Below are 26767 nucleotides of genomic sequence, written 5' to 3' on the forward strand. Positions count from 1 at the left end.
GTATGGGAGTCAGTGCAGGTGAACTCAGTCAGTAAGGGAGTCAGTGCAGGTGAACTCAGTCAGTAAGGGAGTCAGTGCGGGTGTACTCAGTCAGTAAGGGAGTCAGTGCAGGTGTACTCAGTCAGTAAGGGAGTCAGTGCAGGTGTACTCAGTCAGTATGGGAGTCAGTGCGGGTGTACTCAGTCAGTAAGGGAGTCAGTGCAGGTGTACTCAGTCAGTAAGGGAGTCAGTGCGGGTGTACTCAGTCAGTATGGGAGTCAGTGCAGGTGTACTCAGTCAGTAAGGGAGTCAGTGCGGGTGTACTCAGTCAGTAAGGGAATCAGTGCAGGTGTACTCAGTCAGTATGGGAGTCAGTGCGGGTGTACTCAGTCAGTATGGGAGTCAGTGCAGGTGTACTCAGTCAGTAAGGGAGTCAGTGCAGGTGTACTCAGTCAGTATGGGAGTCAGTGCGGGTGTACTCAGTCAGTATGGGAGTCAGTGCAGGTGTACTCAGTCAGTAAGGGAGTCAGTGCAGGTGTACTCAGTCAGTATGGGAGTCAGTGCGGGTGTACTCAGTCAGTATGGGAGTCAGTGGGGGTGTACTCAGTCAGTAAGGGAGTCAGTGCAGGTGTACTCAGTCAGTATGGGAGTCAGTGCGGGTGTACTCAGTCAGTATGGGAGTCAGTGCAGGTGTACTCAGTCAGTAAGGGAGTCAGTGCAGGTGTACTCAGTCAGTAAGGGAGTCAGTGCGGGTGTACTCAGTAAGGGAGTCAGTGCGGGTGTACTCAGTCAGTAAGGGAGTCAGTGCAGGTGTACTCAGTCAGTAAGGGAGTCAGTGCGGGTGTACTCAGTCAGTAAGGGAGTCAGTGCAGGTGTACTCAGTCAGTAAGGGAGTCAGTGCAGGTGTACTCAGTCAGTAAGGGAGTCAGTGCGGGTGTACTCAGTCAGTAAGGGAGTCAGTGCAGGTGTACTCAGTCAGTAAGGGAGTCAGTGCGGGTGTACTCAGTCAGTAAGGGAGTCAGTGCAGGTGTACTCAGTCAGTAAGGGAGTCAGTGCAGGTGTACTCAGTCAGTATGGGAGTCAGTGCGGGTGTACTCAGTCAGTAAGGGAGTCAGTGCAGGTGTACTCAGTATGGGAGTCAGTGCGGGTGTACTCAGTCAGTATGGGAGTCAGTGCAGGTGTACTCAGTCAGTAAGGGAGTCAGTGCGGGTGTACTCAGTATGGGAGTCAGTGCGGGTGTACTCAGTCAGTAAGGGAGTCAGTGCAGGTGTACTCAGTCAGTAAGGGAGTCAGTGCGGGTGTACTCAGTCAGTAAGGGAGTCAGTGCGGGTGTACTCAGTCAGTAAGGGAGTCAGTGCAGGTGTACTCAGTCAGTCAGTAAGGGAGTCAGTGCAGGTGTACTCAGTCAGTAAGGGAGTCAGTGCGGGTGTACTCAGTCAGTAAGGGAGTCAGTGCAGGTGTACTCAGTCAGTAAGGGAGTCAGTGCGGGTGTACTCAGTCAGTAAGGGAGTCAGTGCAGGTGTACTCAGTCAGTAAGGGAGTCAGTGCAGGTGTACTCAGTATGGGAGTCAGTGCGGGTGTACTCAGTCAGTAAGGGAGTCAGTGCAGGTGTACTCAGTCAGTAAGGGAGTCAGTGCAGGTGTACTCAGTCAGTAAGGGAGTCAGTGCAGGTGTACTCAGTCAGTCAGTAAGGGAGTCAGTGCAGGTGTACTCAGTCAGTAAGGGAGTCAGTGCAGGTGTACTCAGTCAGTAAGGGAGTCAGTGCAGGTGTACTCAGTCAGTCAGTAAGGGAGTCAGTGCAGGTGTACTCAGTCAGTAAGGGAGTCAGTGCAGGTGTACTCAGTCAGTAAGGGAGTCAGTGCGGGTGTACTCAGTCAGTAAGGGAGTCAGTGCAGGTGTACTCAGTATGGGAGTCAGTGCGGGTGTACTCAGTCAGTCAGTAAGGGAGTCAGTGCAGGTGTACTCAGTCAGTAAGGGAGTCAGTGCAGGTGTACTCAGTCAGTAAGGGAGTCAGTGCGGGTGTACTCAGTCAGTAAGGGAGTCAGTGCAGGTGTACTCAGTCAGTAAGGGAGTCAGTGCAGGTGTACTCAGTCAGTAAGGGAGTCAGTGCAGGTGTAGTCAGTCAGTAAGGGAGTCAGTGCAGGTGTACTCAGTCAGTAAGGGAGTCAGTGCAGGTGTACTCAGTCAGTAAGGGAGTCAGTGCAGGTGTACTCAGTCAGTATGGGAGTCAGTGCAGGTGTACTCAGTCAGTATGGGAGTCAGTGCGGGTGTACTCAGTCAGTAAGGGAGTCAGTGCAGGTGTACTCAGTCAGTGCGGGTGTACTCAGTCAGTAAGGGAGTCAGTGTGGGTGTACTCAGTCAGTAAGGGAGTCAGTGCTGGTGTACTCAGTCAGTAAGGGAGTCAGTGCAGGTGTACTCAGTCAGTAAGGGAGTCAGTGCGGGTGTACTCAGTCAGTATGGGAGTCAGTGCAGGTGTACTCAGTCAGTAAGGGAGTCAGTGCAGGTGTACTCAGTCAGTAAGGGAGTCAGTGCGGGTGTACTCAGTCAGTATGGGAGTCAGTGCGGGTGTACTCAGTCAGTACGGGAGTCAGTGCGGGTGTACTCAGTCAGTACGGGAGTCAGTGCAGGTGTACTCAGTCAGTAAGGGAGTCAGTGCAGGTGTACTCAGTCAGTACGGGAGTCAGTGCAGGTGTACTCAGTCAGTACGGGAGTCAGTGCAGGTGTACTCAGTCAGTAAGGGAGTCAGTGCAGGTGTACTCAGTCAGTAAGGGAGTCAGTGCGGGTGTACTCAGTCAGTTAGGGAGTCAGTGCAGGTGTACTCAGTCAGTAAGGGAGTCAGTGCAGGTGTACTCAGTCAGTATGGGAGTCAGTGCGGGTGTACTCAGTCAGTAAGGGAGTCAGTGCAGGTGTACTCAGTCAGTAAGGGAGTCAGTGCAGGTGTACTCAGTCAGTATGGGAGTCAGTGCAGGTGAACTCAGTCAGTAAGGGAGTCAGTGCGGGTGTACTCAGTCAGTATGGGAGTCAGTGCAGGTGTACTCAGTCAGTGCGGGTGTACTCAGTCAGTAAGGGAGTCAGTGCAGGTGTACTCAGTCAGTTTATAAGGGAGTCAGTGCGGGTGTACTATCTCAGTAAGGGAGTCAGTGCGGGTGTACTCAGTCAGTAAGGGAGTCAGTGCAGGTGTACTCAGTCAGTAAGGGAGTCAGTGCAGGTGTACTCAGTCAGTAAGGGAGTCAGTGCGGGTGTACTCAGTCAGTAAGGGAGTCAGTGCGGGTGTACTCAGTCAGTAAGGGAGTCAGTGCAGGTGTACTCAGTCAGTCAGTAAGGGAGTCAGTGCAGGTGTACTCAGTCAGTAAGGGAGTCAGTGCGGGTGTACTCAGTCAGTAAGGGAGTCAGTGCAGGTGTACTCAGTCAGTAAGGGAGTCAGTGCGGGTGTACTCAGTCAGTAAGGGAGTCAGTGCAGGTGTACTCAGTCAGTAAGGGAGTCAGTGCAGGTGTACTCAGTATGGGAGTCAGTGCGGGTGTACTCAGTCAGTAAGGGAGTCAGTGCAGGTGTACTCAGTCAGTAAGGGAGTCAGTGCAGGTGTACTCAGTCAGTAAGGGAGTCAGTGCAGGTGTACTCAGTCAGTCAGTAAGGGAGTCAGTGCAGGTGTACTCAGTCAGTAAGGGAGTCAGTGCAGGTGTACTCAGTCAGTAAGGGAGTCAGTGCAGGTGTACTCAGTCAGTCAGTAAGGGAGTCAGTGCAGGTGTACTCAGTCAGTAAGGGAGTCAGTGCAGGTGTACTCAGTCAGTAAGGGAGTCAGTGCGGGTGTACTCAGTCAGTAAGGGAGTCAGTGCAGGTGTACTCAGTATGGGAGTCAGTGCGGGTGTACTCAGTCAGTCAGTAAGGGAGTCAGTGCAGGTGTACTCAGTCAGTAAGGGAGTCAGTGCAGGTGTACTCAGTCAGTAAGGGAGTCAGTGCGGGTGTACTCAGTCAGTAAGGGAGTCAGTGCAGGTGTACTCAGTCAGTAAGGGAGTCAGTGCAGGTGTACTCAGTCAGTAAGGGAGTCAGTGCAGGTGTAGTCAGTCAGTAAGGGAGTCAGTGCAGGTGTACTCAGTCAGTAAGGGAGTCAGTGCAGGTGTACTCAGTCAGTAAGGGAGTCAGTGCAGGTGTACTCAGTCAGTATGGGAGTCAGTGCAGGTGTACTCAGTCAGTATGGGAGTCAGTGCGGGTGTACTCAGTCAGTAAGGGAGTCAGTGCAGGTGTACTCAGTCAGTGCGGGTGTACTCAGTCAGTAAGGGAGTCAGTGTGGGTGTACTCAGTCAGTAAGGGAGTCAGTGCTGGTGTACTCAGTCAGTAAGGGAGTCAGTGCAGGTGTACTCAGTCAGTAAGGGAGTCAGTGCGGGTGTACTCAGTCAGTATGGGAGTCAGTGCAGGTGTACTCAGTCAGTAAGGGAGTCAGTGCAGGTGTACTCAGTCAGTAAGGGAGTCAGTGCGGGTGTACTCAGTCAGTATGGGAGTCAGTGCGGGTGTACTCAGTCAGTACGGGAGTCAGTGCGGGTGTACTCAGTCAGTACGGGAGTCAGTGCGGGTGTACTCAGTCAGTAAGGGAGTCAGTGCAGGTGTACTCAGTCAGTACGGGAGTCAGTGCAGGTGTACTCAGTCAGTACGGGAGTCAGTGCAGGTGTACTCAGTCAGTAAGGGAGTCAGTGCAGGTGTACTCAGTCAGTAAGGGAGTCAGTGCGGGTGTACTCAGTCAGTTAGGGAGTCAGTGCAGGTGTACTCAGTCAGTAAGGGAGTCAGTGCAGGTGTACTCAGTCAGTATGGGAGTCAGTGCGGGTGTACTCAGTCAGTAAGGGAGTCAGTGCAGGTGTACTCAGTCAGTAAGGGAGTCAGTGCAGGTGTACTCAGTCAGTATGGGAGTCAGTGCAGGTGAACTCAGTCAGTAAGGGAGTCAGTGCGGGTGTACTCAGTCAGTATGGGAGTCAGTGCAGGTGTACTCAGTCAGTGCGGGTGTACTCAGTCAGTAAGGGAGTCAGTGCAGGTGTACTCAGTCAGTTTATAAGGGAGTCAGTGCGGGTGTACTATCTCAGTAAGGGAGTCAGTGCGGGTGTACTCAGTCAGTAAGGCAGTCAGTGCAGGTGTACTCAGTCAGTAAGGCAGTCAGTGCAGGTGAACTCAGTCAGTATGGGAGTCAGTGCAGGTGAACTCAGTCAGTAAGGGAGTCAGTGCGGGTGTACTCAGTCAGTATGGGAGTCAGTGCAGGTGTACTCAGTCAGTATGGGAGTCAGTGCGGGTGTACTCAGTCAGTAAGGGAGTCAGTGCGGGTGTACTCAGTCAGTAAGGGAGTCAGTGCAGGTGTACTCAGTCAGTAAGGGAGTCAGTGCGGGTGTACTCAGTCAGTAAGGGAGTCAGTGCAGGTGAACTCAGTCAGTAAGGAAGTCAGTGCAGGTGTACTCAGTCAGTAAGGGAGTCAGTGCAGGTGTACTCAGTCAGTCAGTAAGGGAGTCAGTGCGGGTGTACTCAGTATGGGAGTCAGTGCGGGTGTACTCAGTCAGTAAGGGAGTCAGTGCGGGTGTACTCAGTCAGTAAGGGAGTCAGTGCAGGTGAACTCAGTCAGTAAGGGAGTCAGTGCGGGTGTACTCAGTCAGTATGGGAGTCAGTGCAGGTGTACTCAGTCAGTAAGGGAGTCAGTGCGGGTGTACTCAGTCAGTAAGGGAGTCAGTGCAGGTGTACTCAGTCAGTAAGGGAGTCAGTGCGGGTGTACTCAGTCAGTAAGGGAGTCAGTGCAGGTGAACTCAGTCAGTAAGGAAGTCAGTGCAGGTGTACTCAGTCAGTAAGGGAGTCAGTGCAGGTGTACTCAGTCAGTCAGTAAGGGAGTCAGTGCGGGTGTACTCAGTATGGGAGTCAGTGCGGGTGTACTCAGTCAGTAAGGGAGTCAGTGCGGGTGTACTCAGTCAGTAAGGGAGTCAGTGCAGGTGAACTCAGTCAGTAAGGGAGTCAGTGCGGGTGTACTCAGTCAGTATGGGAGTCAGTGCAGGTGTACTCAGTCAGTAAGGGAGTCAGTGCGGGTGTACTCAGTCAGTAAGGGAGTCAGTGCAGGTGTACTCAGTCAGTAAGGGAGTCAGTGCGGGTGTACTCAGTCAGTATGGGAGTCAGTGCAGGTGAACTCAGTCAGTATGGGAGTCAGTGCGGGTGTACTCAGTCAGTAAGGGAGTCAGTGCGGGTGTACTCAGTCAGTAAGGGAGTCAGTGCGGGTGTACTCAGTCAGTAAGGGAGTCAGTGCGGGTGTACTCAGTCAGTATGGGAGTCAGTGCAGGTGAACTCAGTCAGTAAGGGAGTCAGTGCGGGTGTACTCAGTCAGTAAGGGAGTCAGTGCAGGTGTACTCAGTCAGTAAGGGAGTCAGTAAGGGTGTACTCAGTCAGTAAGGGAGTCAGTGCAGGTGTACTCAGTCAGTCAGTAAGGGAGTCAGTGCAGGTGTACTCAGTAAGGGAGTCAGTGCGGGTGTACTCAGTCAGTAAGGGAGTCAGTGCAGGTGTACTCAGTCAGTAAGGGAGTCAGTGCAGGTGTACTCAGTCAGTAAGGGAGTCAGTGCGGGTGTACTCAGTCAGTAAGGGAGTCAGTGCAGGTGTACTCAGTCAGTAAGGGAGTCAGTGCGGGTGTACTCAGTCAGTATGGGAGTCAGTGCAGGTGAACTCAGTCAGTATGGGAGTCAGTGCGGGTGTACTCAGTCAGTAAGGGAGTCAGTGCGGGTGTACTCAGTCAGTAAGGGAGTCAGTGCAGGTGTACTCAGTCAGTAAGGGAGTCAGTGCGGGTGTACTCAGTCAGTAAGGGAGTCAGTGCGGGTGTACTCAGTCAGTAAGGGAGTCAGTGCAGGTGAACTCAGTCAGTAAGGAAGTCAGTGCAGGTGTACTCAGTCAGTAAGGGAGTCAGTGCAGGTGAACTCAGTCAGTAAGGGAGTCAGTGCGGGTGTACTCAGTCAGTCAGTAAGGAAGTCAGTGCAGGTGTACTCAGTCAGTCAGTAAGGGAGTCAGTGCAGGTGTACTCAGTCAGTCAGTAAGGGAGTCAGTGCGGGTGTACTCAGTATGGGAGTCAGTGCGGGTGTACTCAGTCAGTAAGGGAGTCAGTGCAGGTGTACTCAGTCAGTAAGGGAGTCAGTGCAGGTGTACTCAGTCAGTAAGGGAGTCAGTGCGGGTGTACTCAGTCAGTAAGGGAGTCAGTGCGGGTGTACTCAGTCAGTAAGGGAGTCAGTGCTGGTGTACTCAGTCAGTATGGGAGTCAGTGCAGGTGTACTCAGTCAGTATGGGAGTCAGTGCGGGTGTACTCAGTCAGTAAGGGAGTCAGTGCGGGTGTACTCAGTCAGTAAGGGAGTCAGTGCAGGTGTACTCAGTCAGTAAGGGAGTCAGTGCGGGTGTACTCAGTCAGTAAGGGAGTCAGTGCAGGTGAACTCAGTCAGTAAGGAAGTCAGTGCAGGTGTACTCAGTCAGTAAGGGAGTCAGTGCAGGTGTACTCAGTCAGTAAGGGAGTCAGTGCAGGTGTACTCAGTCAGTCAGTAAGGGAGTCAGTGCGGGTGTACTCAGTATGGGAGTCAGTGCGGGTGTACTCAGTCAGTAAGGGAGTCAGTGCAGGTGTACTCAGTCAGTAAGGGAGTCAGTGCGGGTGTACTCAGTCAGTAAGGGAGTCAGTGCGGGTGTACTCAGTCAGTAAGGGAGTCAGTGCAGGTGTACTCAGTCAGTAAGGGAGTCAGTGCGGGTGTACTCAGTCAGTAAGGGAGTCAGTGCAGGTGAACTCAGTCAGTAAGGAAGTCAGTGCAGGTGTACTCAGTCAGTAAGGGAGTCAGTGCAGGTGTACTCAGTCAGTCAGTAAGGGAGTCAGTGCGGGTGTACTCAGTATGGGAGTCAGTGCAGGTGTACTCAGTCAGTCAGTAAGGGAGTCAGTGCGGGTGTACTCAGTATGGGAGTCAGTGCGGGTGTACTCAGTCAGTAAGGGAGTCAGTGCGGGTGTACTCAGTCAGTAAGGGAGTCAGTGCAGGTGTACTCAGTCAGTAAGGGAGTCAGTGCGGGTGTACTCAGTCAGTAAGGGAGTCAGTGCAGGTGTACTCAGTCAGTAAGGGAGTCAGTGCGGGTGTACTCAGTCAGTAAGGGAGTCAGTGCAGGTGTACTCAGTCAGTATGGGAGTCAGTGCGGGTGTACTCAGTCAGTAAGGGAGTCAGTGCGGGTGTACTCAGTCAGTAAGGGAGTCAGTGCAGGTGTACTCAGTCAGTAAGGGAGTCAGTGCGGGTGTACTCAGTCAGTATGGGAGTCAGTGCAGGTGAACTCAGTCAGTAAGGGAGTCAGTGCGGGTGTACTCAGTCAGTATGGGAGTCAGTGCAGGTGTACTCAGTCAGTAAGGGAGTCAGTGCGGGTGTACTCAGTCAGTAAGGGAGTCAGTGCAGGTGAACTCAGTCAGTAAGGAAGTCAGTGCAGGTGTACTCAGTCAGTAAGGGAGTCAGTGCAGGTGTACTCAGTCAGTCAGTAAGGAAGTCAGTGCAGGTGTACTCAGTCAGTCAGTAAGGGAGTCAGTGCAGGTGTACTCAGTCAGTCAGTAAGGGAGTCAGTGCTGGTGTACTCAGTATGGGAGTCAGTGCGGGTGTACTCAGTCAGTAAGGGAGTCAGTGCAGGTGTACTCAGTCAGTAAGGGAGTCAGTGCAGGTGTACTCAGTCAGTAAGGGAGTCAGTGCGGGTGTACTCAGTCAGTAAGGGAGTCAGTGCTGGTGTACTCAGTCAGTATGGGAGTCAGTGCAGGTGTACTCAGTCAGTGCGGGTGTACTCAGTCAGTAAGGGAGTCAGTGCAGGTGTACTCAGTCAGTTTATAAGGGAGTCAGTGCGGGTGTACTCACTCAGTAAGGGAGTCAGTGCGGGTGTAGTCAGTCAGTAAGGGAGTCAGTGCAGGTGTACTCAGTCAGTAAGGGAGTCAGTGCAGGTGTACTCAGTCAGTAAGGGAGTCAGTGCAGGTGTACTCAGTCAGTAAGGGAGTCAGTAAGGGTGTACTCAGTCAGTATGGGAGTCAGTGCGGGTGTACTCAGTCAGTAAGGCAGTCAGTGCAGGTGTACTCAGTCAGTAAGGCAGTCAGTGCAGGTGTACTCAGTCAGTATGGGAGTCAGTGCGGGTGTACTCAGTCAGTAAGGGAGTCAGTGCAGGTGTACTCAGTCAGTAAGGGAGTCAGTGCGGGTGTACTCAGTCAGTAAGGGAGTCAGTGCGGGTGTACTCAGTCAGTAAGGGAGTCAGTGCAGGTGTACTCAGTCAGTCAGGGAGTCAGTGCAGGTGTACTCAGTAAGGAAGTCAGTGCAGGTGTACTCAGTCAGTAAGGGAGTCAGTGCAGGTGAACTCAGTCAGTAAGGGAATCAGTGCGGGTGTACTCAGTCAGTAAGGGAATCAGTGCGGGTGTACTCAGTCAGTAAGGGAATCAGTGCAGGTGTACTCAGTCAGTAAGGGAGTCAGTGCAGGTGTACTCAGTCAGTTTATAAGAGAGTCAGTGCAGGTGTACTCAGTCAGTAAGGGAGTCAGTGCAGGTGTACTCAGTCAGTAAGGGAGTCAGTGCGGGTGTACTCAGTCAGTAAGGGAGTCAGTGCGGGTGTACTCAGTCAGTAAGGGAGTCAGTGCAGGTGTACTCAGTCAGTAAGGGAGTCAGTGCAGGTGTACTCAGTCAGTATGGGAGTCAGTGGGGGTGTACTCAGTCAGTAAGGGAGTCAGTGCAGGTGTACTCAGTCAGTAAGGGAGTCAGTGCAGGTGTACTCAGTCAGTATGGGAGTCAGTGCGGGTGTACTCAGTCAGTAAGGCAGTCAGTGCAGGTGTACTCAGTCAGTAAGGGAGTCAGTGCAGGTGTACTCAGTCAGTAAGGGAGTCAGTGCAGGTGTACTCAGTCAGTAAGGGAGTCAGTGCAGGTGTACTCAGTCAGTAAGGGAGTCAGTGCAGGTGTACTCAGTCAGTATGGGAGTCAGTGCAGGTGTACTCAGTCAGTATGGGAGTCAGTGCAGGTGTACTCAGTCAGTATGGGAGTCAGTGCGGGTGTACTCAGTCAGTATGGGAGTCAGTGCGGGTGTACTCAGTCAGTATGGGAGTCAGTGCGGGTGTACTCAGTCAGTAAGGCAGTCAGTGCAGGTGTACTCAGTCAGTATGGGAGTCAGTGCGGGTGTACTCAGTCAGTCAGGGAGTCAGTGCAGGTGTACTCAGTAAGGAAGTCAGTGCAGGTGTACTCAGTCAGTAAGGGAGTCAGTGCGGGTGTACTCAGTCAGTAAGGGAGTCAGTGCGGGTGTACTCAGTCAGTAAGGGAGTCAGTGCGGGTGTACTCAGTCAGTAAGGGAGTCAGTGCTGGTGTACTCAGTCAGTATGGGAGTCAGTGCGGGTGTACTCAGTCAGTAAGGGAGTCAGTGCAGGTGTACTCAGTCAGTAAGGGAGTCAGTGCAGGTGTACTCAGTCAGTAAGGGAGTCAGTGCAGGTGTACTCAGTCAGTAAGGGAGTCAGTGCAGGTGTACTCGGTCAGTATGGGAGTCAGTGCAGGTGTACTCAGTCAGTAAGGGAGTCAGTGCGGGTGTACTCAGTCAGTAAGGGAGTCAGTGCGGGTGTACTCAGTCAGTAAGGGAGTCAGTGCAGGTGTACTCAGTCAGTAAGGGAGTCAGTGTGGGTGTACTCAGTCAGTAAGGGAGTCAGTGCGGGTGTACTCAGTCAGTATGGGAGTCAGTGCGGGTGTACTCAGTCAGTATGGGAGTCAGTGCAGGTGTAGTCAGTCAGTAAGGGAGTCAGTGCGGGTGTACTCAGTCAGTAAGGGAGTCAGTGCAGGTGTACTCAGTCAGTATGGGAGTCAGTGCAGGTGTACTTAGTCAGTTTATAAGGGAGTCAGTGCAGGTGTACTCAGTCAGTAAGGGAGTCAGTGCAGGTGTACTCAGTCAGTAAGGGAGTCAGTGCGGGTGTACTCAGTCAGTAAGGGAGTCAGTGCGGGTGTACTCAGTCAGTAAGGGAGTCAGTGCAGGTGTACTCAGTCAGTATGGGAGTCAGTGCGGGTGTACTCAGTCAGTAAGGGAGTCAGTGCAGGTGTACTCAGTCAGTATGGGAGTCAGTGCGGGTGTACTCAGTCAGTAAGGGAGTCAGTGCAGGTGTACTCAGTCAGTAAGGGAGTCAGTGCAGGTGTACTCAGTCAGTATGGGAGTCAGTGCAGGTGTACTCAGTCAGTAAGGGAGTCAGTGCGGGTGTACTCAGTCAGTAAGGGAGTCAGTGCGGGTGTACTCAGTCAGTAAGGGAGTCAGTGCGGGTGTACTCAGTCAGTAAGGGAGTCAGTGCAGGTGTACTCAGTCAGTAAGGGAGTCAGTGCAGGTGTACTCAGTCAGTGCGGGTGTACTCACATGACTACACCAGAGGAATTTGGGATCCTTGAGGAGTGCCTGCTCTGTCAGCTTCTTATGGAAGAGCTCGTACACCTCAGAGTCCAGACAGTCTCGCAGCTGTCAACACACAGACACACAGCAGCTCAGCACAGCCCCACACAACACGTACACAACTGCACAGTACAGTGTGCCATAAGGGTACAAAAGCGTTCACAATTGTAATTTTCCATGTTAAAAACAGAAAATGCATTCGGTAGACCTGCAACCAATTGAAAGAAGGGCAACTAGCAATTCACGGGCTAAAAGAACAGGTTGAGGAACTGAATCTCTTTAGTCGTAAGCAAGATGACCAGAGGATTGGTTGCAAATGTATAAAATACTGAAATATCATTGATACGGTCCCCCCCAGAGGACCACTTCAGTACACATCAAAAACGGAAACTGTGCATTTGGGACCGAGGACAGAAGGTACTTGTTTGCACAGAGCGTGGAATACGATACCATGGGGTTCTGAAGGAACAGCTGGCCAAAATCAGTAGGCAGACAGCACGTGTTGTTTTCTTTCCTAGAGTTCCTGTGTTCCTATAAGAGCACCTGTATGTCCAGGGTAGAGAAGTAGCTGTTGAACTGGTCCTGGTTGTTGATGTCTGGCTCTCCACACACTGGGCACACCATGTCCCTGATGTGTTTGTCTCTGACTGCAATCGTGAAGTGCTGCTGGAAACAGGCTGAGCACACCGTGCACTGACAGGAGATCAGAGCCTGCATCTGAAACACCAGGAGAGAGAGAGAGGGGTTCATACACACACTGTACTGACAGGAGATCAGAGCCTGCATCTGAAACACCAGGAGAGAGAGAGAGGGGTTCATACACACACTGTACTGACAGGAGATCAGAGCCTGCATCTGAAACACCAGGAGAGAGAGGGGTTCATACACACACTGTACTGACAGGAGGTCACAGCCTGCATCTGAAACACCAGGAGAGAGAGGGGTTCATACACACACTGTACTGACAGATCAGAGCCTGTATCTGAGACACCAGGAGAGAGAGTGGTTCATACACACACTGTACTAACAGATCAGAGCCTGTATCTGAGACACCAGGAGAGAGAGTGGTTCATACACACACTGTACTAACAGATCAGAGCCTGTATCTGAGACACCAGGAGAGAGAGAGGGGTTCATACACACACTGTACTGACAGATCAGAGCCTGTATCTGAGACACCAGGAGAGAGAGTGGTTCATACACACACTGTACTAACAGATCAGAGCCTGTATCTGAGACACCAGGAGAGAGAGTGGTTCATACACACACTGTACTAACAGATCAGAGCCTGTATCTGAGACAACAGGAGAGAGAGTGGTTCATACACACACTGTACTAACAGATCAGAGCCTGTATCTGAGACACCAGGAGAGAGAGAGGGGTTCATACACACACTGTACTGACAGATCAGAGCCTGCATCTGAGACACCAGGAGAGAGAGAGAGGGGTTCATACACACACTGCACTGACAGGAGATCAGAGCCTGCATCTGAGACACCAGGAGAGAGAGAGAGGAGTTCATACACACACTGTACTGACAGGAGGTCACAGCCTGCATCTGAGACACCAGGAGAGAGAGAGTGGAGTTCATACACACACTGTACTGACAGATCAGAGCCTGTATCTGAGACACCAGGAGAGAGAGTGGTTCATACACACACTGTACTAACAGATCAGAGCCTGTATCTGAGACAACAGGAGAGAGAGTGGTTCATACACACACTGTACTAACAGATCAGAGCCTGTATCTGAGACACCAGGAGAGAGAGAGGGGTTCATACACACACTGTACTGACAGATCAGAGCCTGTATTTGAGACACCAGGAGAGAGAGTGGTTCATACACACACTGTACTAACAGATCAGAGCCTGTATCTGAGACAACAGGAGAGAGAGTGGTTCATACACACACTGTACTAACAGATCAGAGCCTGTATCTGAGACACCAGGAGAGAGAGAGGGGTTCATACACACACTGTACTGACAGATCAGAGCCTGTATCTGAGACACCAGGAGAGAGAGTGGTTCATACACACACTGTACTAACAGATCAGAGCCTGTATCTGAGACAACAGGAGAGAGAGTGGTTCATACACACACTGTACTAACAGATCAGAGCCTGTATCTGAGACACCAGGAGAGAGAGAGGGGTTCATACACACACTGTACTGACAGATCAGAGCCTGTATCTGAGAAACCAGGAGAGAGAGTGGTTCATACACACACTGTACTGACAGATCAGAGCCTGTATCTGAGAAACCAGGAGAGAGAGAGGGGTCAGAATCTGTATCGTAGAGGACACTACGGAGATCACTTACCTTGCTCTGAGGGAAGCTGTAAAAACAGATAGGACACTCTTTGGAGAGGAGGCGTCGGATGAAGTCACGGTCCTGCGACTCGCGTACAGCCTGCACCACGTCTTCCAGGCTGTAAGAGGCACCAGGCTCCAGGAGGAGAGAGAGAGCCAACTCACAGCGCCCCCAGCTGGGCAGCTCATACACTGCCAGCAACCTCCGCAGCACCCTCTGAAGAGAGATGACAGCACTCACTGACTGACTGGACACTCCAGCACATTAACACTGCACTGAGAGAGAGAGGTTCATACAGACACACTGACTGGACACTCCAGTACATTAACACTGCACTGAGAGAGAGGGGTTCATACAGACACACTGACTGGACACTCCAGTACATTAACACTGTACTGAGAGAGAGGGGTTCATACAGACACACTGACTGACTGGACACTCCAGTACATTAACACTGCACTGAGAGAGAGGGGTTCATACAGACACACTGACTGACTGGACACTCCAGTACATTAACACTGCACTGAGAGAGAGGGGTTCATACAGACACACTGACTGACTGGACACTCCAGTACATTAACACTGCACTGAGAGAGAGGGGTTCATACAGACACACTGACTGACTGGACACTCCAGTACATTAACACTGCACTAAGAGATATTGGGTTTCTCTAACCTGTTTGTCTTGGTGATGAACGTCAATGTGGGACTCAGGTTGTTCACTCCAGACACGCTGATGAAAGGGTTCCAACAGGGGGCGTTGCAAGAGAGAGAGTGCTCCCCTCACCTCCCCCCCACTAAGTCGCAGAGCATCGTGACACCCCAACATATCAGTGAACCCCAGAGTCGCAAGCTCCCGTACCTGAAAGAGAAGTTTGAATACAGTCTCTCAGACTGACTGGACACTCCAGTACATTAACACTGCACTGAGAGAGAGGGGTTCATACAGACACACTGACTGACTGGACACTCCAGTACATTAACACTGCACTGAGAGAGAGGGGTTCATACAGACACACTGACTGACTGGACACTCCAGTACATTAACACTGCACTGAGAGAGAGGGGTTCATACAGACACACTGACTGGACACCCCAGTACATTAACACTGCACTGAGAGAGAGGGGTTCATACAGATACACTGACTGACTGGACACTCCAGTACATTAACACTGCACTGAGAGAGAGGGGTTCATACAGACACACTGACTGACTGGACACTCCAGTACATTAACACTGCACTGAGAGAGAGGGGTTCATACAGACACACTGACTGACTGGACACTCCAGTACATTAACACTGCACTGAGAGAGAGGGGTTCATACAGACACACTGACTGGACACCCCAGTACATTAACACTGCACTGAGAGAGAGGGGTTCATACAGATACACTGACTGACTGGACACTCCAGTACATTAACACTGCACTGAGAGAGAGGGGTTCATACAGACACACTGACTGACTGGACACTCCAGTACATTAACACTGCACTGAGAGAGAGGGATTCATACAGACACACTGACTGACTGGACACTCCAGTACATTAACACTGCACTGAGAGAGAGGGGTTCATACAGACACTCAGACTGACTGGACACTCCAGTACATTAACACTGCACTGAGAGAGAGGGGTTCATACAGACACACTGACTGACTGGACACTCCAGCACATTAACACTGCACTGAGAGAGAGGGGTTCATACAGACACACTGACTGGACACTCCAGTACATTAACACTGCACTGAGAGAGAGGGGTTCATACAGACACTCAGACTGACTGGACACTCCAGTACATTAACACTGCACTGAGAGAGAGGGGTTCATACAGACACACTGACTGACTGGACACTCCAGTACATTAACACTGCACTGAGAGAGAGGGGTTCATACAGACACACTGACTGACTGGACACTCCAGTACATTAACACTGCACTGAGAGAGAGGGGTTCATACAGACACACTGACTGACTGGACACTCCAGTACATTAACACTGCACTGAGAGAGAGGGGTTCATACAGACACACTGACTGGACACTCCAGTACATTAACACTGCACTGAGAGAGAGGGGTTCATACAGACACACTGACTGACTGGACACTCCAGTACATTAACACTGCACTGAGAGAGAGGGGTTCATACAGACACACTGACTGACTGGACACTCCAGTACATTAACACTGCACTGAGAGAGAGGGGTTCATACAGACACACTGACTGGACACTCCAGTACATTAACACTGCACTGAGAGAGAGGGGTTCATACAGACACACTGACTGACTGGACACTCCAGTACATTAACACCGCACTGAGAGAGAGGGGTTCATACAGACACACTGACTGACTGGACACTCCAGTACATTAACACTGCACTGAGAGAGAGGGGTTCATACAGACACACTGACTGACTGGACACTCCAGTACATTAACACTGCACTGAGAGAGAGGGGTTCATACAGACACACTGACTGACTGGACACTCCAGTACATTAACACTGCACTGAGAGAGAGGGGTTCATACAGACACACTGACTGACTGGACACTCCAGTACATTAACACTGCACTGAGAGAGAGGGGTTCATACAGACACACTGACTGACTGGACACTCCAGTACATTAACACTGCACTGAGAGAGAGGGGTTCATACAGACACACTGACTGGACACTCCAGTACATTAACACTGCGCTGAGAGAGAGGGGTTCATACAGACACACTGACTGACTGGACACTCCAGTACATTAACACTGCACTGAGAGAGAGGGGTTCATACAGACACACTGACTGACTGGACACTCCAGTACATTAACACTGCACTGAGAGAGAGGGGTTCATACAGACACACTGACTGACTGGACACTCCAGTACATTAACACTGCACTGAGAGAGAGGGGTTCATACAGACACACTGACTGGACACTCCAGTACATTAACACTGCACTGAGAGAGAGGGGTTCATACAGACACACTGACTGGACACTCCAGTACATTAACACTGCACTGAGAGAGAGGGGTTCATACAGACACACTGACTGACTGGACACTCCAGTACAATAACACTGCACTGAGAGGGGTTCTCTCCCTGTAGCCTCACCTTGGCCTGTCTGTCTCTCAGTGCCTGCCTCACTGCCTTCTCCAGGTCTCCGCCGGCGCTGACCCAGGCCTGCCGGGCCTCCTGGCGGGACAGCCGGGCCCCCCCCAGGCTGCCGCTGGCCATGTCGCACAGCAGGTCCAGCGCCATGGGCAGCTCCGAGCACAGCCAGCGGCACGGCTCCCGGGTCCCGGAGTAGCTGACCGCGGCGAAGACCTCCTCCGGGCTCACGCCCCGCGCCTCCGCCTCCTGCCACACAGAGGGGGAGAGGAGAGGGGGGCGTCACCGCGGGGCGGACCTGCTGCTGGCCCCGGGGTCCCACAGAGAGTCGGGAAGGTGTGGGAGGGATTGGGGAAGCAGCAGGAGGGAGTCGGGAAGGTGTGGGAGGGATTGGGGAAGCAGCAGGAGAGAGTCGGGAAGGTGTGGGAGGGATTGGGGAAGCAGCAGCAGGGAGTCGGGAAGGTGTGGGAGGGATTGGGGAAGCAGCAGGAGGGAGTCGGGAAGGTGTGGGAGGGATTGGGGAAGCAGCAGGAGAGAGTCGGGAAGGTGTGGGAGGGATTGGGGAAGCAGCAGGAGAGAGTCGGGAAGGTGTGGGAGGGATTGGGGAAGCAGCTGGAGGGAGTCGGGAAGGTGTGGGAGGGATTGGGGAAGCAGCAGGAGGGAGTCGGGAAGGTGTGGGAGGGATTGGGGAAGCAGCAGCAGGAGGGAGTCGGGAAGGTGTGGGAGGGATTGGGGAAGCAGCAGCAGGAGAGAGTCGGGAAGGTGTTGGAGGGATTGGGGAAGCAGCAGGAGGGAGTCGGGAAGGTGTGGGAGGGATTGGGGAAGCAGCAGGAGAGAGTCGGGAAGGTGTGGGAGGGATTGGGGAAGCAGCAGAAGAGTCGGGAAGGTGTGGGAGGGATTGGGGAAGCAGCAGCAGGAGAGAGTCGGGAAGGTGTGGGAGGGATTGGGGAAGCAGCAGGAGAGAGTCGGGAAGGTGTGGGAGGGATTGGGGAAGCAGCAGGAGAGAGTCGGGAAGGTGTGGGAGGGATTGGGGAAGCAGCTGGAGGGAGTCGGGAAGGTGTGGGAGGGATTGGGGAAGCAGCAGGAGAGAGTCGGGAAGGTGTGGGAGGGATTGGGGAAGCAGCAGCAGGAGAGAGTCGGGAAGGTGTGGGAGGGATTGGGGAAGCAGCAGGAGAGAGTCGGGAAGGTGTGGGAGGGATTGGGGAAGCAGCAGCAGGAGGGAGTCGGGAAGGTGTGGGAGGGATTGGGGAAGCAGCAGCAGGAGGGAGTCGGGAAGGTGTGGGAGGGATTGGGGAAGCAGCTGGAGGGAGTCGGGAAGGTGTGGGAGGGATTGGGGAAGCAGCAGGAGAGAGTCGGGAAGGTGTGGGAGGGATTGGGGAAGCAGCAGCAGGAGAGAGTCGGGAAGGTGTGGGAGGGATTGGGGAAGCAGCAGGAGAGAGTCGGGAAGGTGTGGGAGGGATTGGGGAAGCAGCAGGAGGGAGTCGGGAAGGTGTGGGAGGGATTGGGGAAGCAGCAGGAGGGAGTCGGGAAGGTGTGGGAGGGATTGGGGAAGCAGCAGGAGGGAGTCGGGAAGGTGTGGGAGGGATTGGGGAAGCAGCAGGAGAGAGTCGGGAAGGTGTGGGAGGGATTGGGGAAGCAGCAGCAGGAGAGAGTCGGGAAGGTGTGGGAGGGATTGGGGAAGCAGCAGGAGAGAGTCGGGAAGGTGTGGGAGGGATTGGGGAAGCAGCAGCAGGAGAGAGTCGGGAAGGTGTGGGAGGGATTGGGGAAGCAGCAGGAGGGAGTCGGGAAGGTGTGGGAGGGATTGGGGAAGCAGCAGCAGGAGAGAGTCGGGAAGGTGTGGGAGGGATTGGGGAAGCAGCAGCAGGAGAGAGTCGGGAAGGTGTGGGAGGGATTGGGGAAGCAGCTGGAGAGAGTCGGGAAGGTGTGGGAGGGATTGGGGAAGCAGCAGGAGGGAGTCGGGAAGGTGTGGGAGGGATTGGGGAAGCAGCAGGAGGGAGTCAGGAAGGTGTGGGAGGGATTGGGGAAGCAGCAGGAGGGAGTCGGGAAGGTGTGGGAGGGATTGGGGAAGCAGCAGCAGGAGAGAGTCGGGAAGGTGTGGGAGGGATTGGGGAAGCAGCAGGAGGGAGTCGGGAAGGTGTGGGAGGGATTGGGGAAGCAGCAGGAGGAGAGAGTCGGGAAGGTGTGGGAGGGATTGGGGAAGCAGCAGCAGGAGAGAGTCGGGAAGGTGTGGGAGGGATTGGGGAAGCAGCAGGAGGGAGTCGGGAAGGTGTGGGAGGGATTGGGGAAGCAGCAGGAGAGAGTCGGGAAGGTGTGGGAGGGATTGGGGAAGCAGCTGGAGGGAGTCAGGAAGGTGTGGGAGGGATTGGGGCAGCAGCTGGAGAGAGTCGGGAAGGTGTGGGAGGGATTGGGGAAGCAGCAGGAGAGAGTCGGGAAGGTGTGGGAGGGATTGGGGAAGCAGCAGCAGGAGAGAGGCGGGAAGGTGTGGGAGGGATTGGGGAAGCAGCAGCAGGAGAGAGTCAGGAAGGTGTGGGAGGGATTGGGGAAGCAGCAGCTGGAGAGAGTCGGGAAGGTGTGGGAGGGATTGGGGAAGCAGCAGCAGGAGGGAGTCGGGAAGGTGTGGGAGGGATTGGGGAAGCAGCAGCAGGAGGGAGTCGGGAAGGTGTGGGAGGGATTGGGGAAGCAGCAGCAGGAGAGAGTCGGGAAGGTGTGGGAGGGATTGGGGAAGCAGCAGGAGAGAGTCGGGAAGGTGTGGGAGGGATTGGGGAAGCAGCAGGAGAGAGTCGGGAAGGTGTGGGAGGGATTGGGGAAGCAGCAGGAGAGAGTCGGGAAGGTGTGGGAGGGATTGGGGAAGCAGCAGGAGAGAGTCGGGAAGGTGTGGGAGGGATTGGGGAAGCAGCAGGAGGGAGTCGGGAAGGTGTGGGAGGGATTGGGGAAGCAGCAGGAGAGAGTCGGGAAGGTGTGGGAGGGATTGGGGAAGCAGCAGCAGGAGAGAGTCGGGAAGGTGTGGGAGGGATTGGGGAAGCAGCAGGAGAGAGTCGGGAAGGTGTGGGAGGGATTGGGGAAGCAGCAGCAGGAGGGAGTTGGGAAGGTGTGGGAGGGATTGGGGAAGCAGCAGGAGGGAGTCGGGAAGGTGTGGGAGGGATTGGGGAAGCAGCAGCAGGAGGGAGTCGGGAAGGTGTGGGAGGGATTGGGGAAGCAGCAGGAGAGAGTCGGGAAGGTGTGGGAGGGATTGGGGAAGCAGCAGGAGAGAGTCGGGAAGGTGTGGGAGGGATTGGGGAAGCAGCAGGAGAGAGTCGGGAAGGTGTGGGAGGGATTGGGGAAGCAGCAGGAGGGAGTCGGGAAGGTGTGGGAGGGATTGGGGAAGCAGCAGGAGAGAGTCGGGAAGGTGTGGGAGGGATTGGGGAAGCAGCAGCAGGAGAGAGTCGGGAAGGTGTGGGAGGGATTGGGGAAGCAGCAGGAGAGAGTCGGGAAGGTGTGGGAGGGATTGGGGAAGCAGCAGCAGGAGAGAGTCGGGAAGGTGTGGGAGGGATTGGGGAAGCAGCAGCAGGAGGGAGTCGGGAAGGTGTGGGAGGGATTGGGGAAGCAGCAGCAGGAGGGAGTCGGGAAGGTGTGGGAGGGATTGGGGAAGCAGCAGCAGGAGGGAGTCGGGAAGGTGTGGGAGGGATTGGGGAAGCAGCTGGAGAGAGTCGGGAAGGTGTGGGAGGGATTGGGGAAGCAGCAGGAGAGAGTCGGGAAGGTGTGGGAGGGATTGGGGAAGCAGCAGGAGAGAGTCGGGAAGGTGTGGGAGGGATTGGGGAAGCAGCAGGAGAGAGTCGGGAAGGTGTGGGAGGGATTGGGGAAGCAGCAGCAGGAGAGAGTCGGGAAGGTGTGGGAGGGATTGGGGAAGCAGCAGCAGGAGGGAGTTGGGAAGGTGTGGGAGGGATTGGGGAAGCAGCAGCAGGAGAGAGTCGGGAAGGTGTGGGAGGGATTGGGGAAGCAGCAGCAGGAGAGAGTCGGGAAGGTGTGGGAGGGATTGGGGAAGCAGCAGGAGAGAGTCGGGAAGGTGTGGGAGGGATTGGGGAAGCAGCAGCAGGAGAGAGTCGGGAAGGTGTGGGAGGGATTGGGGAAGCAGCAGGAGGGAGTTGGGAAGGTGTGGGAGGGATTGGGGAAGCAGCAGGAGGGAGTTGGGAAGGTGTGGGAGGGATTGGGGAATCAGCAGCTGGAGGGAGTCGGGAAGGTGTGGGAGGGATTGGGGAAGCAGCAGGAGAGAGTCGGGAAGGTGTGGGAGGGATTGGGGAAGCAGCAGGAGAGAGTCGGGAAGGTGTGGGAGGGATTGGGGAAGCAGCAGAAGAGTCGGGAAGGTGTTGGAGGGATTGGGGAATCAGCAGCAGGAGAGAGTCGGGAAGGTGTGGGAGGGATTGGGGAATCAGCAGCAGGAGAGAGTCGGGAAGGTGTGGGAGGGATTGGGGAAGCAGCAGGAGAGAGTCGGGAAGGTGTGGGAGGGATTGGGGAAGCAGCAGGAGAGAGTCGGGAAGGTGTGGGAGGGATTGGGGAAGCAGCAGGAGGGAGTCGGGAAGGTGTGGGAGGGATTGGGGCAGCAGCAGCAGGAGAGAGTCGGGAAGGTGTTGGAGGGATTGGGGAAGCAGCAGCAGGAGGGAGTCGGGAAGGTGTGGGAGGGATTGGGGAAGCAGCTGGAGGGAGTCGGGTAGGTGTGGGAGGGATTGGGGAAGCAGCAGCAGGAGAGAGTCGGGAAGGTGTGGGAGGGATTGGGGAAGCAGCAGCAGGAGAGAGTCGGGAAGGTGTGGGAGGGATTGGGGAAGCAGCAGGAGAGAGTCGGGAAGGTGTGGGAGGGATTGGGGAATCAGCAGCAGGAGAGAGTCGGGAAGGTGTGGGAGGGATTGGGGAAGCAGCTGGAGAGAGTCGGGAAGGTGTGGGAGGGATTGGGGAAGCAGCAGCAGGAGAGAGTCGGGAAGGTGTGGGAGGGATTGGGGAAGCAGCAGCAGGAGAGAGTCGGGAAGGTGTGGGAGGGATTGGGGAAGCAGCAGCAGGAGAGAGTCGGGAAGGTGTGGGAGGGATTGGGGAAGCAGCTGGAGGGAGTCGGGAAGGTGTGGGAGGGATTGGGGAATCAGCAGCTGGAGGGAGTCGGGAAGGTGTGGGAGGGATTGGGGAAGCAGCAGCAGGAGAGAGTCGGGAAGGTGTGGGAGGGATTGGGGAAGCAGCTGGAGGGAGTCGGGAAGGTGTGGGAGGGATTGGGGAAGCAGCAGGAGAGAGTCGGGAAGGTGTGGGAGGGATTGGGGAAGCAGCAGGAGAGAGTCGGGAAGGTGTGGGAGGGATTGGGGAAGCAGCAGGAGAGAGTCGGGAAGGTGTGGGAGGGATTGGGGAAGCAGCAGGAGGGAGTCGGGAAGGTGTGGGAGGGATTGGGGAAGCAGCAGGAGAGAGTCGGGAAGGTGTGGGAGGGATTGGGGAAGCAGCAGCAGGAGAGAGTCGGGAAGGTGTGGGAGGGATTGGGGAAGCAGCAGGAGAGAGTCGGGAAGGTGTGGGAGGGATTGGGGAATCAGCAGCAGGAGAGAGTCGGGAAGGTGTGGGAGGGATTGGGGAAGCAGCTGGAGAGAGTCGGGAAGGTGTGGGAGGGATTGGGGAAGCAGCAGGAGAGAGTCGGGAAGGTGTGGGAGGGATTGGGGAAGCAGCAGCAGGAGAGAGTCGGGAAGGTGTGGGAGGGATTGGGGAAGCAGCAGCAGGAGGGAGTCGGGAAGGTGTGGGAGGGATTGGGGAAGCAGCTGGAGAGAGTCGGGAAGGTGTGGGAGGGATTGGGGAAGCAGCAGCAGGAGGGAGTCGGGAAGGTGTGGGAGGGATTGGGGAAGCAGCAGGAGAGAGTCGGGAAGGTGTGGGAGGGATTGGGGAAGCAGCAGCAGGAGGGAGTCGGGAAGGTGTGGGAGGGATTGGGGAAGCAGCAGCAGGAGAGAGTCGGGAAGGTGTGGGAGGGATTGGGGAAGCAGCAGCAGGAGGGAGTTGGGAAGGTGTGGGAGGGATTGGGGAAGCAGCTGGAGAGAGTCGGGAAGGTGTGGGAGGGATTGGGGAAGCAGCAGCAGGAGGGAGTCGGGAAGGTGTGGGAGGGATTGGGGAAGCAGCAGCAGGAGAGAGTCGGGAAGGTGTGGGAGGGATTGGGGAAGCAGCAGGAGAGAGTCGGGAAGGTGTGGGAGGGATTGGGGAAGCAGCAGGAGAGAGTCGGGAAGGTGTGGGAGGGATTGGGGAAGCAGCAGCAGGAGAGAGTCGGGAAGGTGTGGGAGGGATTGGGGAAGCAGCTGGAGAGAGTCGGGAAGGTGTGGGAGGGATTGGGGAAGCAGCAGCAGGGAGTCGGGAAGGTGTGGGAGGGATTGGGGAAGCAGCAGAAGAGTCGGGAAGGTGTGGGAGGGATTGGGGAAGCAGCAGCAGGAGAGAGTCGGGAAGGTGTGGGAGGGATTGGGGAAGCAGCAGCAGGAGAGAGTCGGGAAGGTGTGGGAGGGATTGGGGAAGCAGCTGGAGGGAGTCGGGAAGGTGTGGGAGGGATTGGGGAATCAGCAGCTGGAGGGAGTCGGGAAGGTGTGGGAGGGATTGGGGAAGCAGCAGGAGAGAGTCGGGAAGGTGTGGGAGGGATTGGGGAAGCAGCAGGAGGGAGTCGGGAAGGTGTGGGAGGGATTGGGGAAGCAGCTGGAGGGAGTCGGGAAGGTGTGGGAGGGATTGGGGAATCAGCAGCTGGAGGGAGTCGGGAAGGTGTGGGAGGGATTGGGGAAGCAGCAGGAGAGAGTCAGGAAGGTGTGGGAGGGATTGGGGAAGCAGCAGGAGGGAGTCGGGAAGGTGTGGGAGGGATTGGGGAATCAGCAGGAGAGAGTCGGGAAGGTGTGGGAGGGATTGGGGAAGCAGCAGCAGGAGAGAGTCGGGAAGGTGTGGGAGGGATTGGGGAATCAGCAGCTGGAGGGAGTCGGGAAGGTGTGGGAGGGATTGGGGAAGCAGCAGAAGAGTCGGGAAGGTGTGGGAGGGATTGGGGAAGCAGCAGGAGGGAGTCGGGAAGGTGTGGGAGGGATTGGGGAAGCAGCAGCAGGAGGGAGTCGGGAAGGTGTGGGAGGGATTGGGGAAGCAGCAGCAGGAGGGAGTCGGGAAGGTGTGGGAGGGATTGGGGAAGCAGCAGCAGGAGAGAGTCGGGAAGGTGTGGGAGGGATTGGGGAAGCAGCAGGAGAGAGTCGGGAAGGTGTGGGAGGGATTGGGGAAGCAGCAGCAGGAGGGAGTCGGGAAGGTGTGGGAGGGATTGGGGAAGCAGCAGGAGAGAGTCGGGAAGGTGTGGGAGGGATTGGGGAAGCAGCAGCAGGAGAGAGTCGGGAAGGTGTGGGAGGGATTGGGGAAGCAGCAGGAGGGAGTCGGGAAGGTGTGGGAGGGATTGGGGAAGCAGCAGGAGAGAGTCGGGAAGGTGTGGGAGGGATTGGGGAAGCAGCAGCAGGAGGGAGTCGGGAAGGTGTGGGAGGGATTGGGGAAGCAGCAGGAGGGAGTCGGGAAGGTGTGGGAGGGATTGGGGAAGCAGCAGCAGGAGGGAGTCGGGAAGGTGTGGGAGGGATTGGGGAAGCAGCAGGAGAGAGTCGGGAAGGTGTGGGAGGGATTGGGGAAGCAGCAGCAGGAGGGAGTCGGGAAGGTGTGGGAGGGATTGGGGAAGCAGCAGGAGAGTCGGGAAGGTGTGGGAGGGATTGGGGAAGCAGCAGAAGAGTCGGGAAGGTGTGGGAGGGATTGGGGAAGCAGCAGGAGGGAGTCGGGAAGGTGTGGGAGGGATTGGGGAAGCAGCAGAAGAGTCGGGAAGGTGTGGGAGGGATTGGGGAAGCAGCAGGAGGGAGTCGGGAAGGTGTGGGAGGGATTGGGGAAGCAGCAGGAGGGAGTCGGGAAGGTGTGGGAGGGATTGGGGAAGCAGCAGGAGGGAGTCGGGAAGGTGTGGGAGGGATTGGGGAAGCAGCAGCAGGAGAGAGTCGGGAAGGTGTGGGAGGGATTGGGGAATCAGCAGCTGGAGGGAGTCGGGAAGGTGTGGGAGGGATTGGGGAAGCAGCAGGAGAGAGTCGGGAAGGTGTGGGAGGGATTGGGGAATCAGCAGCTGGAGGGAGTCGGGAAGGTGTGGGAGGGATTGGGGAAGCAGCAGGAGGGAGTCGGGAAGGTGTGGGAGGGATTGGGGAATCAGCAGCTGGAGGGAGTCGGGAAGGTGTGGGAGGGATTGGGGAAGCAGCAGGAGAGAGTCGGGAAGGTGTGGGAGGGATTGGGGAAGCAGCAGCAGGAGAGAGTCGGGAAGGTGTGGGAGGGATTGGGGAAGCAGCAGCAGGAGAGAGTCGGGAAGGTGTGGGAGGGATTGGGGAAGCAGCTGGAGGGAGTCGGGAAGGTGTGGGAGGGATTGGGGAAGCAGCAGGAGGGAGTCGGGAAGGTGTGGGAGGGATTGGGGAAGCAGCTGGAGGGAGTCGGGAAGGTGTGGGAGGGATTGGGGAAGCAGCAGGAGGGAGTCGGGAAGGTGTGGGAGGGATTGGGGAAGCAGCAGGAGGGAGTCGGGAAGGTGTGGGAGGGATTGGGGAAGCAGCAGCAGGAGAGAGTCGGGAAGGTGTGGGAGGGATTGGGGAAGCAGCAGGAGGGAGTTGGGAAGGTGTGGGAGGGATTGGGGAATCAGCAGCAGGAGGGAGTCGGGAAGGTGTGGGAGGGATTGGGGAAGCAGCAGCAGGAGGGAGTCGGGAAGGTGTGGGAGGGATTGGGGAAGCAGCAGAAGAGTCGGGAAGGTGTGGGAGGGATTGGGGAAGCAGCAGGAGGGAGTCGGGAAGGTGTGGGAGGGATTGGGGAAGCAGCAGGAGGGAGTCGGGAAGGTGTGGGAGGGATTGGGGAAGCAGCAGGAGGGAGTCGGGAAGGTGTGGGAGGGATTGGGGAAGCAGCAGCAGGAGGGAGTCGGGAAGGTGTGGGAGGGATTGGGGAAGCAGCAGCAGGAGAGAGTCGGGAAGGTGTGGGAGGGATTGGGGAAGCAGCAGGAGAGAGTCGGGAAGGTGTGGGAGGGATTGGGGAAGCAGCAGGAGAGAGTCGGGAAGGTGTGGGAGGGATTGGGGAAGCAGCAGCAGGAGAGAGTCGGGAAGGTGTGGGAGGGATTGGGGAAGCAGCTGGAGGGAGTCGGGAAGGTGTGGGAGGGATTGGGGAAGCAGCAGGAGGGAGTCGGGAAGGTGTGGGAGGGATTGGGGAAGCAGCTGGAGGGAGTCGGGAAGGTGTGGGAGGGATTGGGGAAGCAGCAGGAGGGAGTCGGGAAGGTGTGGGAGGGATTGGGGAAGCAGCAGGAGGGAGTCGGGAAGGTGTGGGAGGGATTGGGGAAGCAGCAGGAGGGAGTCGGGAAGGTGTTGGAGGGATTGGGGAAGCTCCACGCAGACAGCACCTCAGATCTGGAATCGCACGCGGCAGCGCTGTCCACAGCGCCACCGTGCCATGATCAGCAACACTCACATCGCACATGCACAAGAGCCTCTAGAACTGCACCCACTCTGATCATCTTGACCAGCTGAAGCCCCTCCTCTTTCATCTTGTTCTGTCGCGCCCAATCAGCGTCCTCCATCGGCTTGGGGAGGGGCGTGGGCGGGACCTTGGGGGGCGTGGCCACCGCAGGGCCATCCAGCAGGGCTGGAGACGGTTGTGGGCAGGGCAGGGAGACGTGGGGGGTGGGGTCATAGCGGCTGAGGTTGCAGACTTCGCAAACGCTGCTGGTCATGGTGTTCGCAAAGGTGCAGTACTGGCACTCCCACTGAGGGAAACAGAGAGACAGGTCAGAGTACAGGACAGCACACACAGCCCTGAGCTCTGCTGTGAGCCAGTGAAACACACACACACAGCCCTGAGCTCTGCTGGGACGGAGTGAAACACACACACACAGCCCTGAGCTCTGCTGGGACGGAGTGAAACACACACACACAGCCCTGAGCTCTGCTGTGAGCCAGTGAAACACACACACACAGCCATGAGCTCTGCTGTGAGCCAGTGAAACACACACA

General features: G+C 55.8%; 1 protein-coding gene across 6 annotated transcripts in view; it reads right to left on the reverse strand.

Annotated features, from left to right (window-relative positions):
• Positions 1 to 26767, reverse strand: part of rnf31 (ring finger protein 31) — a 50309-nt gene that overhangs the window by 8581 nt on the left and 14961 nt on the right. For all 6 annotated transcript variants that reach the window (XM_088637877.1, XM_088637879.1, XM_088637876.1 and 3 more), the window contains 6 exons: positions 26263 to 26520; positions 16776 to 17021; positions 14352 to 14537; positions 13685 to 13891; positions 11911 to 12084; positions 11335 to 11433 (listed from right to left, as the gene is read on the reverse strand). In XM_088637877.1, the coding sequence (XP_088494003.1) occupies positions 11335 to 11433; positions 11911 to 12084; positions 13685 to 13891; positions 14352 to 14537; positions 16776 to 17021; positions 26263 to 26520 (1170 nt within the window). The remainder of the gene's footprint in view (positions 1 to 11334; positions 11434 to 11910; positions 12085 to 13684; positions 13892 to 14351; positions 14538 to 16775; positions 17022 to 26262; positions 26521 to 26767) is intronic.

Source organism: Lepisosteus platostomus, chromosome 6, assembly GCF_059453375.1.
Source record: "Lepisosteus platostomus isolate fLepPlt1 chromosome 6, fLepPlt1.hap1, whole genome shotgun sequence".
Taxonomy (NCBI): domain Eukaryota; kingdom Metazoa; phylum Chordata; class Actinopteri; order Semionotiformes; family Lepisosteidae; genus Lepisosteus; species Lepisosteus platostomus.